We start from the raw sequence: 14696 nt of genomic DNA, 5'->3' as shown, positions 1-14696 counted from the left end.
AGTCACCTCCCATGATGCTCTGGGGCAATGAGAACGAGTATTAATATAATATGTATTAATATAATATATGAATTAATGTATATTATTACATGTATAGCATTACATATATTATTATGTATATATATATCCATATATATATATATATAATATAATACATCCATGGAGTGCACGGACACGGCTGTGACATCGGCCGTGACGTCACGCCCAGAAAGAAACTTTTCTTTGACTTTTCTGGCCATTAGAAAACATTTTTGACAGATATAAAGTCCATGACTTTCAAATATAGAATACAAAGATTAGTTATTAACGGTGATTACAGCTGGAGGTGTCCTGTGAACAGTTTTAGAGGCTTCTCTTTTACTATTGCGGTCTAGTGTTTTTCCTCACCTGGATCGTTAGTGCTAAGCCATGTCACCAGTCCACTTACTGTGTGTGTGTGTGGGCGTGTGAGTGTGTGCACACGTGTATGAGTGTGAGTGAGTGTGTGTGTACGCGTGGGGGGTGGGGTCGTATGGGATGTTTTAAATTGTGTTTTTGATTGTTATTTTATTCTGCATGTAAAGCACCATGTGTTGCATTTATATTGTATGATTTGGTGCTATATAAATAAATAAAGTTTGAGTTTAAAGTATGGGAAAAAAGCTTTTTGGGCCCCATGGGATTTTTTGTTGCAGTACCGCGGCTGACCACTGGGAAAAATCGGCGTGCCTTCTGAGTGCGAGACTCGGGGGCTGGTCCTGACGGAGCTGCCGGTGGGCGTGGCCTGAGCCGGTGGGCGGGGCCTGGGACGGTGGGCGGGGCCTGACGGAGCTGCCGGTGGGCGCGGCCGCTGCGACGTTGCGAAGGCTCCAAGATGGCGGAAGCCTTGACAACCCAGGAGCAGCTGGTAAGAGTCTCCTTTCTCCCCCTCCATCATCTCCCTGTCATGTCGAGTGTTTACACGTGTCATCCACACGGTCTCCTCTCGCCGGCGGTGTAGTGCACGCGTCTCCCCGTAACCCCTTACCGGGCGGCGGTGCGGGCTTGTAAACAGTCGTGGCCCGACGGTACGTGTGTTAGCACGATGGCGTTCAATCATGAGACTCGTGTCCTGCCCGTCACGTTCATGTAGCTGTGCTCGCATGCTGGCTGTGATAACACCACGAAGTCCTTGCCCAAAATAGTAGAACAGGCTCATTTACGTGTGTATTTTTCAAAAGGGTAGCCATTTCCACTAGCACATGTAACCTAGCCGCTAGCTGGGGCTAGCAGTTATTATGGACCTGCAGCTCTCTCACTGAGAACTTAAAACTCTATATTCAAGGGAATATTTAAAAAAAAAAGGGTGGCAAACGCATTTATACTGGAATGTACGGTTTTCGTCTCATACAAGGCGACGAAATCCGACCAGACCGATCATCCAGCGCGAGTGAGTCACTGGAGGCTTCACAGAAACGACCATCCGGTTCCGAGCAGTGTTGTTTCTAGTGAAGTTTGTGACACTGACATTGACACATGTCAAAGTCACGCAGCCACACTGATAACTGGTGTTTTACGACTACTTGATCATTCTCACTCACTGACAGGCTGCCAGACTAAGCGCATGTTTCTTGATGGTTTTAACGTCACCCTGGAAAGTCATTTAATACACACAGCCTGAATATTTGCAGTCATTCCCATCTGAAGCTTTGATTTATTCCTCTCTTGAACTAACTCAACTTTTTTTTTTTTGAGTTCCTGATGATAATGGAATGACCTGATTTATTTACAAGTGATATTCAATGATATTCCACAAGAGATAAACACAAACAGAATCAGAAAGAAGTTTATTGCCAAGTAGTTCGTTTATTGCCCTGACTAGGGGTGTTCAAGACACAAGATGAAAGAGCCCATCTTCCAAGTCCCAAGCAGCCACGGAGACGAATATTTTGAATATGAAGGTGCATTTATTTACACGGATTGAATTAAATGAGAGCTTGATCTGGCTTCAGGGTGGACCAAGGCCAACATAACAAAAAAAACAGATCTAACTGGGGAGTCATCAATCTAACCCAGGGGTTTTCAATTCCGGTCCTCGGGCCTCCCTGCCCTGCATGTATTAGATGTTGCCTTGCATCAACACACCTGATTCTAATTAATGGTCCTAATTAGCTTGTCATCAAGGCCTGCACAGTTCTGTTGATGACACAGCTCCTTGTATCACGGTGTGCTGAAGCAGGGTGGCATCTCAAACATGCAGGACAGTGGGGCCTGAGGACTGGAATTGAAAACCCCTGATCTAACCCAACATAAAGAAACCAAACAACAACTTACCTCCCTGACTAACATAAACATGAGAAAACAAGGTTAACCAAAAATGGTAGTCCATCCCTAATTAGCTCTAACAAAAGATAATGTGATTACTATTAAGAGCGGGATCTGAAGTGTGGCCAGTTGGGAGAGGAGGGAGATGGGAATGCTTCTCCTGCTTGGGGCATCATCCAGGCCCTTTCTAAAGCAGGTAAGAGCCAATCAATGGCCGAGCTGGAAGCCAATCCCCCAATCACCTCCTGGTCCTCGCACACACCTATTTACATATCATCAGAAGTGAATAGACACACCTGATATAGATGTCCACTCTGAAAAACACAAACATATTAACATACATACGACCACAGTCATAACATAGTTTAACACACACAAGGAATTTGTTGTGATTGGTGCAATACAAAAGAGCAAATAATATTGAAGGAAAAAATGTACAACAAGTTGGTTCTAAAGGGCTGGAGTAATGAGTCTGTAGGAAAAAAAAAATGTACATGAGGTGACTTGGGATGTGCGTTAATGTGACGCATAAGGTCAGGAGTGGAGCATTAAACAATATTCCCATTTCTTTTTCACTAAATTATCTACTTTCTGTGTCTCAATTAAAATTCCAGGATGATGGTAATATTTACTTAATGAATATGTCCAGTCACAGTGAAACACCACCTATATATTTATTCTTTTTTTGGTGAATATCTTTTTAAGATAAAAAGAGCAGAGGCCCATTTTCACACATCAAATGTTAAGGATTAAAATCTTTGATGGAGATCAGTTTCCTGGAAGCATCGTTCACCATTGTCCATTGCAAGATTTATGTAAAGGTTTTCATGTAGCATTATATAAGTTATTTTTATGTCACATTTAAAATCTTTCAACTGTAATAGTATCAATAATTGAAACCTGGGCAGTTGATTACTTTTTATTTATTTGGAGTCAAAACTTTTAATCAGAGCAGGCTATGCATAGCAAATCAAACCAGCCTGAATATTTTTATAAACTAAGATTAGAATATATGCATAGCACCACAAATTATGCACACTTTAATGAGGCAAATATTTTCATGGCTACTTTCCCCCCCAATTTTGTTGCTTCATTTTGTTCTTTACATGTGAAAATGTCAACGTTTGTTGATAATCATCTCTTATCTACATCTGAAATGGAAGTGTTTACAGCTGCACTTCACCTGCAGATTGCAGCAGAACTTCTAGCATGCTGCTGTCACCATAGTCTTGTTGGTGCTTTTTTAACCCATTCAGACCTGAAACACCCATTAAGCAGGAAAACTGAAACATCCATATCTTTCATAAAGTCATAAGGTCTGAGAGGAAAAAAAAATAATTCTGAAATAGACTTTACTTATCAGGTTAATATCTGCGCAGAACATTTTTTTTCCTCCTAATTCCACAATAAAAACTCAACAAGAGACAAACATTTGTATTTAAATGTCTATTTTAGAGTGGTTACACCCCTGAAGGACATAAGGCACAACTCTCCATTCTCCATTATTTTGTACACATTTGCTCAACCTATCAAACTATTTAGACCGGGTGTTTGCTGATAATGATCTGTGGCATGTTGAAGAACTCACGCATTTGAGTGTGACTTTCTTCTGGTGCTCTTGATGAGACGACAAGCTTTAAGATCTGAGCGCTTTATCAGATCTGCCAAGTATGTTCTGTTCTTTGTCCTTTAGCAATTCCCCCAAGAGTACTTTCTGTCCGTCTTGCATGTAAGGGAATATTTTTAGGCTTTATATAGCATATGAGTTCATCAGTTGCTGCCATTCCTATACTCGCACTGGTTTCAAATTTGGAGCACTAGCACATCTCACCTGCGGGGCAACATGCTGAATGTAGTCTCTCATCCGGAATATATCCTTCAGTGACACAGTATGTTGCTACTGTTGTTTTGCACGCAAATCTAACTTTGCTATGAAATAACTGGAGAGACGAAGAGGTGGATCACATTTAATTCCAGACCCGGATTAACTCAGTGTGGTTCCCCAGGGTGAACAGACTTGAAGTGCCCCCTCCTCCCACGTTTTACGTTTTAGGGAAATTTACTATGGTTATAAAGACCATAGATTTACATGAACGTATTGCTGAAGTACATGCTCAACACTCATACTACAAATAAATGTAAGACAAGCAACCAAGTAAGAGTAACACCACAGATAGACATGAATCCACAAACGCCACATTACACTGATGCTCCAATCAGAATGCAACTCACATGCCAATGTAACACCACATGTTAACTATCATCATTTCCATCATATATGGCCTGTCTGAGGACTACATGCAAAACTATTACAGCATATGACTAAACAATCCACCAGGCCTACTGAATGTATTATTATTATTATTTTCATGTAATTGTATTATATCATTGGTTACTGCTGTACCTGTTTGCTCCTCTTCCAGCAAATATATATAGAATATAAATATAAATATATATATATATATATATATATATATATATATATATATATATATATATATATATATATATATATATATATATATATATATATATATACCGTATATAAAATAACAAAATATGACATATATGGTCCAGTTAGTCATTTGATTTGGTGCCCCCTCATTGGCTGGTGCTCCTGGGCGCTCGCCCGGTTCAGTATATGGATAATCCGGCCTAGTTTGATTCCCATATTTTTGTATTTCTGCATGAAAGACAGATTTTAATGGATTCCCTCTCAAGAATGTGCTGCTTTATTTCTTACCATACATCATCTTGTCTTTTGTGCCATGTGCATCCAGGCTGTGGAGGAGTTCCTGAGTAAGGTGCGTCGTAGGGAACTGCCTCACAGTGCTGGGCTCGTCTCACAACCTACAGCTGTTAAGTTTCTCATGGCCCGCAAGTTTGACGTCGCCAGAGCCATTGATCTATTCCAAGCATATAAGGTACAGCATTGTTGTTTTTTTCCTTTGTTTCCTTTTCTGATGTCAACAGGACACAAAGTAGCTTAAATGGATAAAGATTTTCTGACCAGTTGTATAAAATCAGTTCTAATTCTAGATTTATAGAATTATAAATATATATATATATATATATATATATATATATATATATATATATATATATATATATATATATATATATATATATATATATATATATATATAATGTATAAAATATTTATTATAATCAAACATGTGATGTATGTTATACATTTTGGTCAGTGTGATGTGACATGTTCTGTCATCAGTTCTTAATGTTCGAAGTTGCTTTTATTTTTTTAAAGTTAAAATTTTTGTTGTTTAAATGTTTGAAGTCACTGACCTTCTCCTATTACTATTTTTCTCGTCATGCATTAAAATTAGAACACAAGAATCAAAGAGGGCATCATTAATATCAACCCAGACGAAGAGCCCCTGCGCTCTGAGCTGCTGAGTGGCAAATTCACAGTCCTGGTGAGTAGAAATGCAGTTGTGAACCTCATAACACAAAGGAACGTCATCATTTTGCAAGTCCAGATATTTTTATTTATTTTAAAACAACTTGAATCTTAGAAGTAACACTGGTGTAACTTGTAACATTCCCATTATAAATCTTAAACACTGAAGAGTGAGAAATTGGTGTGTGTCATGTAAAGCGAGCCTGTTGTTATCATAACATGGGATGGGAAGAACATAAGCCGCCTACATGTTGTATTCAGTGAGAAGCCCGCTGTTACTCTCATTTAACTCAGCCCATGGAACTATCACTTTATCAGTTTATTTTCTTCAGCCAGGTCTGTCTCTTACATTACACTTTCAAATATCTGACAAGAATTGTGTGTGGATGTGAACTTGGTTTGGAAAAAGGAAAAGCTGTCACTGACCTAAAATGCTTGTTTTTGAGATAAAGATAATGGCAAAGAAAGAAAAGCAATGTTTTTCATGTATCGCTTTTACATCAATCACTGCATTAATAACTCACATTTAATTGTCCGACCTAAATTGAAATGAGGTTGAGGCTCATTAGATTGATAGAAATGTGTGCTCCTAATTGAAAGTGACACTAATGTGTGAACCAGTGAACTTAATCAACATACAACTCCGTATAAAAATATTTATTCCACCTTAACTATATATTATACCTTAACTTAACTATAGAACTGAAATCTTTTGTAATTAGTGGATCGTGGAGCCTACAAAAACATATTTATGTTTTTTTTTCACTTTGGCCTGTGTCTTTAAAAAAAAAAAAGCATTCAATTCAATGATTTTTCCATTTTTAAAATTGTATACACAAAACTATTGGATTTATATTTTAAAGCTCTAACACACCCGTTCGTACAAAATTCTAATCAATGTACTTGATTGTTAAAATTTACAAAGATGTAGTTAATAAAATACGTATGTTAGACACAGAAGTGTGTTGTGAGAATTTTATGAAACTGTGGGGAAAAATAAAATATTCCTTGAAATGACATTATTAGCAATCTTGGTATCAGGTGGCTGGTTTTTATGTCAAACCTTGCTGACACATTCAGGGTCTACGATGACGGCTGCACACGTGCTACAAGAAAATTGATCTGCAGGTGACGTTAATGTCATCACACAACTGCAATGACACATGCATGTGTGGAATGACTCTCTGTAGTACATCGCTGAAATAAGTGGTAGTAGCTGGCCATCATTTGATATCCCATCTGCTTAGAGTCCAGATACTCAACACAGATTCCCATAATTCCCTCTCTACTGGCGCCATTTCCATTCAGAACTGAATTGCCAGCAAGTTAAACAATTGGTTGGCGATGAGATATTAAGCAGTATTTGGAGACACTTGATAAAAACGCATCAAAACGGATCTGTGAGCAGGAAAATATAGGACATCATGATACCTTTGACTCCACCAAAAAGCCTCAACATAGTCTGTCCTTGTGTCTTACTGAGACTGCCAGAGGTCATGCTGCCTCACAGGCTGGTTTCAAAACCACACACAGCACGCTCCACATAGTACAGTCCATGTTTATATGCAGGATATCACCACGAAGGCCATGTTTTTTATATTCCTCTTGGTAAAGGGACATGTAGGATTACAACAGGTGAAAAGAAACTTGTATTGTTAAGACCCTCTTACTAGAAAAGCTTTGTATCATTATGTTATGCTTTTTCTTTATATCCTTCTCCATATATTGAAGAAATTATCGATAAGGACACAGCTTTGAGTGAAAAGGATAGAAATTTAGTATTGATTTCATGAATTTCTTTATATGTGCAATTTATATATACCGGTGTATATATATATATATATATATATATATATATATATATATATATATATTGATTATCAGGGCACATAAGCAGTGTTACTAAAGTTTTTATCTTCTTTGGTAGCAAGTGCTATTTATGAAAAACTTAGGTCTTAAATCCTGCTCATCTCAATAATCTTTTTTTTTTTTCCTTTTTTTTTTTTTCACATAATAACCTGTTGGCGTTCCCACCAGCCTGGCCGAGATGCTAAGGGTGCAGCTCTAGCACTCTTCACTGCCCGCCTCCATCGTTCAGACATTACCACCCACAAAGCTGTGTTGCAGGCCATCATATATCAGCTGGACAAAGCCATAGAGTGGTAAAATATTCCCCGTTTATACATACAATTTGACTATTTTTGAATCCTGAAATAAATAATTCTTACATTTTCCTTTTCCTCTGTTAAAATTTCTTTAATTACATCAAATTATTTTCTATTTTCATGCCTATTTGCAATAAAAATCAACATACATTTATACAATACACCAGAAACAAATTGATTTATGAAAGAATATTGCAATTCTGAAATTATCCTGAAAGTGTAATTATTTGGCAGACTTCCCTTTGTCCCTTGTGTTTTAAAAATCTTGTTCATTTCTTCCTAGCTTACAAACTCAAAGAGACGGACTCATTTTTATTTACGACATGACAAACTCCAGTTATGGAAATTTTGACTACGAGCTCTGTGTCAAGATTCTCAATTTGCTTAAGGTAAATTTCCGGAACCTTCACTGCTCATCTTGCGTGCGGCTGACTTCTGATAGTTGTTGTTGTCTGAACTGGAGAAGAAAAGCCTCGTGTTCATTCTGTGTTTATTTCCCAGGGGGCATTTCCAGCTCGTCTAAAATGCGTCTTCATTGTGTCCTCGCCACTTTGGTTTCGAGCACCTTTCGCAGTTCTCCGCCTTTTTGTGCGCGAGAAGCTGAGGGAAAGGGTATGTGTGTGTTTTTGTGTGTGTGTGTTTTCATTCATTTGAATATATTTCAGGAGTTTGATATTTAAAAATAGTTAAATCCCTTATGTTTTTCCAGGTGTGTACAGTTAAAGCTCATGAGTTGGCCAGTCACATCCCAACTTCCTCCCTCCCTGAACACCTGGGTGGGACATCTCAGTACAGCCACGTGGCCTGGATCCAGTCGTGTGTGAACATACAAACAAACAGCGTTCAGGGCGACACGCAGGAGCACGACGCGCACGACTGCGTGGGAAGTCTGCTGCGCTCCTACAGTTTAGATAACAGCAACACGAGCATAGGTGCAACGCTGCCCCACGCCCACATGAACACGCAGGTCACCGAGCAGGTTGTGGCCAACTCCAACTGCTATGACGACAACAACGCTAACCCACACAACCACTGTGGTTTAGTCGAGGGCAGGACTCAGGTTCTAGACCAACAGGGCCCGAACGCCATCGCAGACAAGTCGCAGGGAAACCACCATCACTGGAACGGCTCGGCGGTGAGCGGCGCCAACACGAGCGTCACCGGCTCCAACGCAAACATAAACGGGCGCGGCTGCCAGCCCCCACCCCAGTCCGACACCCCACCCAGCACACCACTTACACACAAGGATGACGGGCCCGCCGCCAGCAGCAAGGCGGTGGACACTCCCAGAAGCTTTCAGAATGAGGATGTACAAGAGGAAGATGAGGAAGGGGTGCCCCCGTTGCCTCAGAAATCTCTGCCTCGCCCACCCAACCAGCCTTTCTCCCAATCGCCGCCCCTGTCCTCGTCGTGGGGTCCCGATGATGACGACGATGAGAACCGCAGCACAGAGCTGTCCGTTCACATCCCCGAACAGGGAGGCTTGACCGTGTATGACCTGGTGGACTATGTGAAGATGAAGAAGAAGAAGGGGATCTATCAGGAATACGAGGAGATCCGGAAAGAGCCTCCAGCGGGATCGTTTGACTATTCCAAGTAAGACTCATCATGTTCTCTTATGTTTGTTTTTTCTGTTGGCGAAGGAAACTTTTGTGACAGTCCACAACTTGTCCTTCACCAAGCCTCACGTCAAACTCGATGCTGCTTTTGCAGAAAATTGCCCAATCAAATGAAAAACCGGTACAGTGATGTTCTCTGCCTGGACCAGTCACGAGTGCACCTCTGCAAGCTCTGTGACGACGATGACGAGGTAACCACTAACATCTGTCCCTTTTTGTCACCTTTGATGGGATTCATGTGACGGCGTTATCATTTAGCATGACAAAAGTTTAAAATATGTTGCTTCTGACACGTTTCCTTCTTGTCGTCAGAAAATACATTATCTTTAGAGCTGATTATGTTTTAAAATGAGTAATATAATCTGGTTGATTCATTGTGGATGTAAAAAAAAAAAAAAAAACACGTCACAAGTTACTTTAAATGTTTTCACTGGCTACTACAAATCTACAGTGGATTTATATTTATGTTAACATTGCACTGACCTTTATGTCTCTCCAGTCTGAAGGTATAACCTTTGTCAAACACAGATGCAGATATATTTGTGTAGTTGTGTGTCCTCCCACAGGAGGTGGTAGATTTTAATATCCAAGCAGTCAGTCCTGCTTGTCTTAGGTTTTATTCTGTTGTGTTTTGCAGACAGCTGACTACATTAATGCCAGTTTCATGGATGGGTACAAGAGCCGCAATGCCTACATCGCTACTCAGGGTAAGAAAGTGCCTGCATGTTCTATTTTTTTTATTTATTTTTTTTTATTAATAAATTTAAAAAAAAAAAGAGTTTTTGTAAAACTGTAAATTCAAACTAAAACTTGTTAGGTGGGTTTCCAGAAGCATTTTGTCAATCGCTGCACATACACAGTTGTTTATGATGAGCTGCTGAGAATGTTAAACAGGCTTGTGATAGCTGTAATTTAAGAATTGTACAGCTCAGGACTGGTTTGTGGTTTCAATATGCAAAGTGCTTAAACTGTTTGTACTGTTTGATTCTTCTCTTTTTTTTTCCTTCTCTTATACAATTGTCCTTTTTGCAACCTTGATCACGTGGTCTTTTGTGTCCCTCAGGTCCTTTGCCAAAAACGTTTGGTGACTTCTGGCGAATGGTATGGGAACAGATGGTACTTATCATTGTCATGACCACTAGGTGAGGGTAAATAATTCTGAAGTCTAAAGTTGCTGTTTCAACAGTGTATGTGAATTCAGAAGTGATGGGCTGGATAATGAACAGCAGTTTAACTGTGTTGTAGGGTTGTAGAGCGCGGGCGTGTCAAATGCGGTCAGTACTGGCCTCTTGAGGAGGGCGGGAAGGAACAACATGGATACTTCGTGGTTAGGAACACACATATCCAATTGTTTCAGGACTTCAAACTTTCCCATCTAGAACTATACAACACTCAGGTAAACCCTTCTGAATAATCTTTGATAAAGTTGTTTAAAATGTGTTAAGCATTTACGGTGATGGCAATGACTCCAGATTGTGTCAGATTGTTCTCCAGATGTATTACTTATTGGTACATATGTGCCAGTTCAATAGAAGGCTGATGTTTTTCCCCCCTGTCCTCTTATGAACCTACCTGATGTTTTCTCAGTCTGGAGAAACACGGGAAGTATACCACTACCTCTATGTAAGCTGGCCAGATTTCGGCGTGCCAAAAAGTGCTTCTGCTATGTTGGACTTCCGTGAGCACGTACTTCAAAGAAGGAGGTCTGCAGTTCAGAGCCTGGGATCCAGCTGGAGGGGCCCTCCATGGGGGCCTCCTGTGGTTATACACTGCAGTGCTGGCATTGGACGCACAGGTAAATGCATACCCTTAAAAGATTTGAATACACTTTTATTGTTGACCATTCATAATTATATACCATGACAACACATGGTGAGACGTTAAAAATACTGCTCTAAGTATCAGTGGTAAGGCATTTTTTTTTTGCTAACACGCTTCATTCATTGTGGGATTTTTAACTGTTTCTCCTCTGTGATGATCTCCATGTATTTGAAGTTGAAAGGTTTCCTTTGTCCAGTCTGGTCTTTACTTCCCTTCACAGATTCTGGATGGAATTCATGTCTGGACTTTGGCGAAGCAACTTAAAAATACAAATAATTTGGTTTTCTGTTAAGTGTTTGACTAGTCTAGTCTAGTCTTCATTTCCAGTCAATATTCTAAGCCCAATTATCATCACAAAGGCAGTTGTAATGAATCTGATTCAATCTTTTTCCCACAAAAAAAAAAAAAAAAAAAAATCAGCAGTCACTGCAGAAATCTGTTTCAAATCCCAAAACTGTTAGTGTAGGCAAGGATTTATTCTGACCTTAAATAAGCCGAGGTCATTGCAGAGGGAAGATGGTCAGAAAACTCAGTGGGATCATGATCAATATCAATTGTGATAAGTTATCAGGTATGATTTGATAGTCCTGATTGCAAATAAATGCTTCGTCATTCTTTACTCAAAAAGAATTCAAAGGACTTGGAACATGGTATTTTTCCTAAAAATTGAAAAAGAAAATCCAGATGCCCTACATGTTATGTTGATAACTGTTGCATATACATATATATATATGTATATTATTGAAAAAGGTTAAGCAATTTGCAAAATTTGACAGAATGATTAAACACATCACTGAATCCATGCTGCAGTACAGGCAGAAGAAAGACTCATTAAGCACAAGCTGAACTTATCCGATCATTTACTTGTTAGAACCAGTTGTAGGTTTCTTCATTTTCCTTTTGATTTACTATCACTCTGCAACTTGACATGTCTTTTGAGTACCACGTCTTCAACTTGCTCCCTTTTCTTTTCTTTTTTTCTCTACTTTGATTTAAGGCACATTTTGCACGCTGGACATCTGCCTGTCCCAGCTGGAGGACGTTGGTACAGTAGATGTCCATCAGACAGTGCGGCGGATGCGGACGCAGAGGGCTTTTAGCATCCAGACCTGGGACCAGTATTATTTTTGCTACACGGCAGTAATCGAGTACGCCCAGCGACATGGGAAGCTGACTCCAGTGCAGTGGTCCGACTCAGACTTGGAGACTGACAGCGAGTGAGACACGTGTGGAGAGTTGACCAGATGAATGGGTTAGTCAACCTAAGCAGACGTCATAGGAAAGAAAGAATGAGGAGCAGCGTTTCATAATGAAGGAGCCCCTTCAGTCATAAGCGAGAAGGGAGAAAAGATGGTAGACTCCAATAGTTGCTCTTCCTTCACGTGAGTGGATAGATGGAGGTGATGAAGAGCTGGAGAAGAAAATATAGTGCAGTGGAGACTATGCATTGCATTAATGATGAGCAAGCTGGCCTGCCAATAATCCAAGCCCCTTTTTATTTAGGAAACTATGAAGGGACTTGTCCTGCCCCTAAACATTTCTTGTTGAAAAAAGCGTTGTACGAGTTGTAGCATTTTTATATTGACTTGCACATGAGGAATGACAAACTTGAACTCTTAACCCCTAGAAGCCCTTCAAACCCCCAAGAATTTTTTTTTTTGTGTGTGTGATTGCGTGTGTGTTTCTGGTTCCTTCTCACCTCTGAGCAAATCTGATTACAGACGAAATGCGAGGGGTGTGAAAAGGTAAAACTTGAAATCATTTCCTCTTTGTTTTCATACATACATATATATATATATATATATATATATATATATATATATATATATATATATATATATATATATATATATATATATATATATATATATATATATATATATATATATATATATATATATATGTGTGCGTGTGTGTGTGTGTATATATAATATATATACACACACACACATAGTGGGGCAAAAAAGTATTTAGTCAATCACTGATTGTGCAAGTTCTCCTACTTAGAAAAATGAGAGAGGTCTGAAATCTTCATCATAGGTACATTTCAACTATGAGAGACAAAATCTGAAAAATCACATAAATTACGGTGGAAAATAAGTAGTTGGTCACTGACGCAACAATCAAGATTTCTGGCTCTCACAGACGTGAGAACCAGAAATCTGTAAGATGCTCTTCTGCCCTTCACTCATTATCTGTATTAATGGCACCTGTTTGAACGCGTTACCGGTGTAAAAGACACCTGACCACAGCCTTGGGAGAATATCATGTGGTCAACTGAAACCAAGTTGGTAAAAACTGGAGGAAGAAGAATGCTGAGTTGCATCACAAGAACACCATACCTACTGTGACATATGGGAGTTGGAAACATGCTTTCAGGCTGTTTTTCTGCAAACCCCATAGAAAATTTGTGGAATGAGTTCAAAGTCCGTGTTTCCCAGCGACAGACCCGAGACATCACTGCTCTACATTCAGGAATGGGCCAAAGTAGCAGCTACAGTGTGTGCAGACCTGGTGAAGACTTGCAGGAAATGTTTGACCCCTGGCATTGCCAACAAAGGTTATGTTACAAACTATTGAGTTGAACTTTTGTTATCGACCAAATACTTATTTTCCACCATAATTTGCTAATTAATTCTTTAAAAATCCTACAATGTGATTTCCTGTATTTTTTTTTTTTCTAATTTTGTCTCAGTTCAATTGAACCTGGGATGAGGATTACAGATGTCTCATCTTTCTAAGTAGGAGAACTTGCACAATCAGTGATAGACTAAATACGTTTTTGCCCTACTGTGTATGTGTGTATGTATGTATATACACATATATATATATTATATATTAGTTTTTTGTTTTTAGAGGAAATGGTTCTCAATGAGAAAGCGGTGGTAACAGTTTACTGCGTGAGCCATTTAGTCCATTTCCATTTTGTTTTTTTTTTCTTTCTATTTTATGTATATTTTTTCTATGATGAGTTTTCTATGTGCATTTCATATTTGTGCAAATGTTAGTCTCTAACTTTTCAAAGCCAAAGTCTTCATCTTGAATGCTTGGATGTACTCGTGACTGAGATAATATAGACTTAAGCCCATGTATATTCTTGTAACATACATTTATACTTTATTCTGCGTTATAACACCATCTGAAATAAGAGCAAAAAAAAAAAAAGAAGCCTTGTTTAATATAATTGACTTAACCTGAAGAAAGAAATCTTCTGTAGCGAGCCAGGCCGTAACAGAAAATGGAGATCTGGTTTTAAGCTCGTCTTGCATGGCAACTCTCAGATTCGTCAGATCTTTGCTGTCCGATCGTTCTGACAGGGCTTTCTCGAGTAATTTGGCCTTAACTTGATTCACTGCCTCGTTGTTCTCAGATGTGAACCACACCTTAAAC

The 14696-nt window shown here is 39.2% G+C and overlaps 1 protein-coding gene across 1 annotated transcript; it reads left to right on the top strand.

The window, feature by feature from the left end:
- The first annotated feature begins 826 nt into the window (after positions 1-826).
- Positions 827-13118, top strand: ptpn9b (protein tyrosine phosphatase non-receptor type 9b). The gene is made up of 13 exons (XM_061730197.1): positions 827-886; positions 5064-5207; positions 5628-5717; positions 7739-7863; positions 8150-8255; positions 8368-8478; positions 8576-9462; positions 9580-9676; positions 10123-10192; positions 10549-10627; positions 10731-10881; positions 11073-11280; positions 12304-13118. The coding sequence occupies exons 1-13, from the start codon at positions 854-856 to the stop codon at positions 12525-12527; spliced, it is 2325 nt and encodes a 774-aa protein (XP_061586181.1). The 5' UTR covers positions 827-853; the 3' UTR covers positions 12528-13118.
- Positions 13119-14696: the final 1578 nt, after the last annotated feature.

Source organism: Cololabis saira, chromosome 1 (assembly GCF_033807715.1).
Source record: "Cololabis saira isolate AMF1-May2022 chromosome 1, fColSai1.1, whole genome shotgun sequence".
In the NCBI taxonomy this organism is placed as follows: domain Eukaryota; kingdom Metazoa; phylum Chordata; class Actinopteri; order Beloniformes; family Belonidae; genus Cololabis; species Cololabis saira.
The sequence above is the reverse complement of the archived record's forward strand: the minus strand, read 5'-3'. Positions and strand labels throughout refer to the sequence as shown.